The following is a 6,006-nucleotide window of genomic DNA, read 5'->3' on the forward strand; positions in this document are numbered from 1 at the left end:
GCTTTAAAAACAAGGCAATGAATCAAAACAAACCATTAGCCTCGCTAAAAGCAGTTAGCTTAGCCTGTTGCTAATCCAGTTCTTGGAAAATAATGGAGTGTAAACTCTCATCAATATGTCTTTGTTCTGCTGCTTTTCTTGTCCAGCAGATCTGGTCCAAGCTCTTTTACTTTAAGCTTCTCCTGGTATGTTCTGGTCTAAAACACTTTTTTGTTTTAAGAAACTTGGCTAAGTTGTTTAGCGCCTCCGCATCTATCTCCTCAACCACGCCCACATACACTCACACTGGAGGCACGTTTTTTGTACGTCCACCCTAATTGGCTGAATCCTGTGGCTTTGGGCTGATCCTGGGCAGATCAGAATTAGCCCCAATGAGCCGCAAACCGAGGGGGCGTGGCGAGACGTCTGTCAATCATTCTGAACCAGAACACACATTACATGAAAATGGGCTGTAAAAAGTTGTTATTTATAAATTGTACATAATTATAATTTTATAATATTTGTTTTAACATTTTTTTTGTGAACACCAGGGAGGGCTTAGCCCTACTAACCCACTTGTACCAGCCATCACTACTGAAAATCACATTCCCTAGTCAGTTTTCAAAATCAAATCCTAACAGCTAAAATGACGTTATGCACCATCTCATTTATGAGAACTCRTACTATTTCATGAGAATTACTCTCAGCTATTAATTAATACACCAAGTTTTGTGCTCCAGTTGTAGTCCGAAGCTGGAAATTCAGACTTCTAAGTCAAAAATATAAACTAAAATGTCCCTAATATCAAACTCTGTGTACTTAAGTAAATATTAAGCCATGTTTTAATGCTGTTATATGCAGCGTAGAGCACCATTATTACCCACAACTCAATCTGACCAATCATAGCTAACCTAAACTCCACCCACAACTCAATTTGACCAATCATAGCTAACCTAATCTCCACCCACAATTCAATCTGACCAATCACAGCTAAACAAAACTCCACCCACAAATCAGACGAATCACAGCTAACCAAACTTTGCCAACATCTCATTCTGACCAAATTTTACCCAAACCCCGCCCACAACTCAATCTGTCCAATCACAGCTAACCCAAACTCCGCCCACATCCAAAAACTCTCACTTGACTGCAGAGACRCCTGACTGGAACGCAGCAGGTACTGTATGAAATGTGCAGCAGTTTGAGATATTTTGCTAACACTACAAACACATGCACATCATAACATCACACTGCCAACACATAACATAAAAGCCAAAGAGCAGTGAAGTTATGTGAACAGAAAGAATTTATTTGTTTTACAATATTATCTTGGTTACATTCGTATATAAACTTTTAGAATTTTTCTAATATTTTATTTTTTTACAGAATGACAGCATTTTTGTTTTTCTCATCAGATTGCATACCAAGAAAGTCAGAGAAGTACATGCATCTGAACAGCAACAAAAGGAGAAACTTTTATATAACAAGTAGAAATTCACAAGTGTAAGCTCCGCTCAGTCTCACTGTGCTCATCAGTCGGGGGGACGGGGGGACGGGGACAGCATGGTCACTACCTCAACCTATCGATGTGGACACGTTGGGTTTCTGTCTTTCACATACGGACTGTTTAATGAGTTCTCTGGTTAGCATGAGGCACCACAAACACCATTTAAAAATAACAAAAAAGGGAAAATTGTTGAAACAAACACAGTAACGTCTCATCAAGGTAATGAAAAGTGCACTTAGCGGGTACGGCCCGGCTCGGACCCCCCTATGAAATAATACCGACGATTCCCTTGAACATGATCACCTGAAACACGAGACCAAACAACACTTTACAACCAATCACAGAAAATGTGCTCAGACTTCCCCCATCTGTTTTTCAGCTGTGAGGGAACAAGCTCCACCCCCCCTTTTTTTCCTCTGGAATGTTGGGGACACACGTCGGAGCAGGGGTCTGCAACCTGCATGTTTAAAACACTTTTAGCATCTAAATTAAGTTTATAAAGAGACAAAATCGAGCCAACTAATAATTTTTTTCTCTTGTTTGAAAATCCAATCGGCAGTAAGGATTAAACAAACATTAAGCTGCAGATAAAGGCTTTTATTATAAACTTTTCACATTATTAAAAGAAACTTCTTGCATGTTTCTGCAATTACCTCTTTGTGATGCTTTAAAATCTACAATAGATGTGATGCAGAACTCTAGTTTCTGCATCTACAGCAATATAAAATGCTTTGCTGCGGTGCAGAAACCCTACGGATACTTGTCAAAGTTTATTATTTTTAGTTTAAATTTAAATCCAACCACTGCTCAGGCTGCAGACCCCTGYGTCAGGGGAATGAAAAGGTTTGAACTGACGTGAATATACGGACTTTAAATTTGAATAAAACTGTTAAACTAACAGATTTCCAGCATACGGCAGAAACTAAAAGCAACTTCCTGGTTGAATCAACCCTACTGGCCGGGGTAAACGACTGTACAGTTATGGCCTCGCATCTCCACACTGAGGAGGAAGCTCTGGACTCATGATCGTTTGTGCAAGTTTTTAAAAAGAAAGAAACGACTCTAATCTTGATCTTGAATATAAAAAAAAAGGTAAAGATTAAACTGTTAACGAACAGACAGGAACTGATGTATAAAATGTAGAAAAAGACAATTTGCTGAAGGAGAAATGTTACTGGTCATAAAGGAAGAGGGCTGAGATGTACATTAGGAGGAGTTTGATATGAAAAGAGACACAAAGATGTAAGAAAAGGGAAAGAGTCTAGTTTCTGGATGTCCTGACAGATTCTGGTCCTCACACCTCGGGGATGGAGTGATCCATGGATGACCGCAGGAGGCCGGTGGACATCCTGAGGAGAGAAAACAAACATTAATCACCCTGTTAGAGAAGAAAACCCTGAATATTGTAAAAGAAAACAACAATAATGACATTTATTTGTGGGCTCACAAAAACAAGCAGGGCTCTAAAGTGTGACTAATTTGGTTGCAAACGTGACCTGAGTTTTTATAGTGGCACTGGTGTGACCAGTCGTTGGAGGAGAGAAGTGAGTCAATGTTTTAAATCCTAGCACAGGRTTAAAYGGACACTGCTTCCAATAAATCAAACAAACCCCAGAGACATCTCATCCAATTAGAGCAGAGCAGGGCGGGGYTTAMGGTGAGGCCAGGTGCAGCAGAGGTCAGTCCTGAGTGAGGAGACCTCTCCTCCCTCACTTCACTCCTGAGCTACCAGAGACTTTGTTCTCTAAAACCAAACTTCATATTAAATATTTGTGTGTTCAGAGCGTCGTTATCCAACAGATACGTCCAACTCTGAGACCAAACTCCTCTCTCCTCGTGAGAAACTGCTGTAACGGTTGTGCTAACGGCTGTGAGTCTTTTAGTGAAATTCACTGTTTGACTTCTAATTAAACATGAACTCTAACAGACGAACATTTATTTTTGCCATATTAAMGCAGACACGATTCTCTGTTTAACGTTTATATGTCTTCTGGTTCAAACAAAGAGCTACATAATTAACTAAATATTTGCAAGTTAATACTGTCTTAAGTTAAAGCTAACCTGTAAAACTTTGACGATAAATGTGATGTGATTGAAAACGTGGGTGCAGCTAAGAACAAAAGTTACTCCTAATTTACACTGGATGCGGTCCCTCTCCGGTCTGGTCCGCTCTGCTGCGGTCCCACCTCCACAGCAAATATGCAGCCATTCTAATCAATGAGAGTGTTTGTTTACACTGAGTCTGCAGGGCGGCGGCGATACGCCAGATTTAGAATCAATCCTATTTTTGCCAGAGCTGCACCGGAGTGAATCTACAAAGATCATATTGCACCAAAAAAAAAAAAAATTTAACAAAAGGCAGAGTAATTTTGTTGAAATCCCAGCTACATTAATAAATATATGGATATATTTTTACACACATGCTGTCAGAATGTATCGTTGTGTTTACGTCGCCACACGACACAAGTGGATTTTATTTTGAAATCAGAAGTTTCAAAAAGACGACAGTGATGCAGTTTCAGCTGTGTTTGGAGTCTGTCTTCCACATTCATCACTGGATTTATACAGAGTTGTAAAGTAACTAAGTACAAATACTTTGTTACTGTACCTAAGTAGAATTTTTGGGTATCTGTACTTTACTTGAGTAATTATTTTTCAGCCTACTTTTTACTTCTTACATTTTTAAAAAAAAGACAAGTAGAAAGTCTTCAACTTTTACTTCAGTTCTGCTTGTTTTCATTGCATCTTGTTGTTGTAAAAAATAAAAACTATCCATATAAACTGAGCCTCCTAGATAGAGTGAGTTTAACTGTGGTTGAATGAGAAGTATAAATATATAAAACTCTGATAGTGTATTAGTTTGTACACAAACAAATCATGTCACACTCCAGCAGGACAGAATCATTCAAATAAAAGAAATATACTTTAGGACTTTTACTCAAGTAATATTCCTAAAGGAGACTTTAAATTTTACCAAAGTAAATTTTTGGTAAGACATTTTTACTTTTACTCCAGTATCACTTTGTGGTACTTTTTACAACACTGGATGATCACACACTTCCTGCACATGTTCTTGGACCTCCTCTGTGCTTCACAGTGGACCTGATGCTGTATAAATTGGGGTGCAAATGAACAGCACTGCACTGTGCAGCAGAACCACATCCAGTGTAAATTAAGGTTTAGGTGCACTAATTCAACCAGTGTAAAAGTTAGTCTACAGCCCTGAACAAACAGATTAAATATCACCTAATGTCATTTAATCCTGCTTTTTTTTTACAGTTAAAAGAAAAGAGCCTGTTAGATTAGACTTTGTGTTGAAAGAAAAACTGTCACTTCAGTCCAAACCTCTTAATCATGTGTTCATAGATGAACTTGGGCATGATGGTGATGGTCATGGTGGTTGGAGAAGTGTTCAGGATGTCCTTGATCTGAGAATCCTGTAAAATACGAAGCACAGAAACGAAACAAAACATTCATTTTAGAGGTTTTTCTGCAGTCTTGGATTCCTGTGGTGTTTATAAACCTTTTTATTTTAGCTTCTGCTCTTCGCTCAGATCAAACAGAATAATTGTACAGAAACCTTGAGTCCGATGACGTTCTGCCCGTTGATTTCACAGATGTAGTGGTCGGTCAGCATGCCGTTGCGGGCTGCAGAGCCGTCTTTGACCAGCGAGGTGATTTTACCAGACTTGTAGATGAAGCCCACRTGGCCTGAGCTGTCTTTGTGCATGGTGATGGTGCGCTGGAAGGGTCTTCATGTTGCAGAAACAGGGGGGCACATTTAGACTTTTAGAACAGGAGCATTTGTTTGTGATTTGAGGAAACAGAAGAGTTATTAAGCCCCTCCCCCTCACCTGTCCCTCACCACCATTTCGATCCGGGTCTCAGCTGCAGCCTTCAGAGCCTTGTGGGCCTTGTCCGTGCTCCAGCCGGCACAGTTCTGCCCGTTGATCTGCAGGACCTGGTCCCCGAAGCGCAGCCCGGCCAGGGCGGCGGGGGAGTTGGCCTGCACCAGCTGGACAAACAGGCCCTGAGAGGCAAACAGATCAAACATTCAGAGAGGAGGAGGAGCAACAACACTCTGCAGATGAATATTTTATACTGTGTGTTCAGTCTTACAGCAACGGTGACATCAGTTTAAAAAGTACACAAAAAAATGTGCATTCTGCTGTGAATGTTTGCTAAAGCCTCAATATCCAATATATTATTAAAGCAATTAAAAATACACTAAATTAGCTTCCTCAGCTTTGAAAAAGTTATGGTAAGTAATCAAGAATATCTATTTGGATTTGATAAAACTGTGGGATAAACCTTGTGCCAAGATAAATTGAATCTGAATGTGCAGAATTTGAAATTGAATCATTGGTTTGAAAATAAATTTCATTAAAATGAAACCTAATTTAAAGTTTTGTATCTGAATTAATTTGCTTTGAAACTGTATTTTGGTTCATTAAAAATCCATTTTCACTACTTTCACTTTCAGTTCCATAATTCAGATTTTTGTGTCACATCCTGGTCCT

General features: G+C 39.4%; 1 protein-coding gene across 1 annotated transcript in view; it reads right to left on the reverse strand.

The window, feature by feature from the left end:
* Nucleotides 1-1,267: 1,267 nt before the first annotated feature.
* The window catches only part of sdcbp2 (syndecan binding protein (syntenin) 2), a gene marked incomplete in the record, with an annotated part of 18,360 nt that continues 13,621 nt past the window's right edge, over nucleotides 1,268-6,006 (reverse strand). The window contains 4 exon segments of the mRNA XM_014009578.1: nucleotides 1,268-2,835; nucleotides 4,832-4,923; nucleotides 5,067-5,238; nucleotides 5,341-5,516. Coding sequence (XP_013865032.1) covers nucleotides 2,781-2,835; nucleotides 4,832-4,923; nucleotides 5,067-5,238; nucleotides 5,341-5,516 — 495 coding nt within the window.

Source organism: Austrofundulus limnaeus, unplaced genomic scaffold (assembly GCF_001266775.1).
Source record: "Austrofundulus limnaeus strain Quisiro unplaced genomic scaffold, Austrofundulus_limnaeus-1.0 Scaffold2, whole genome shotgun sequence".
NCBI classification, from domain to species: Eukaryota; Metazoa; Chordata; class Actinopteri; order Cyprinodontiformes; family Rivulidae; genus Austrofundulus; species Austrofundulus limnaeus.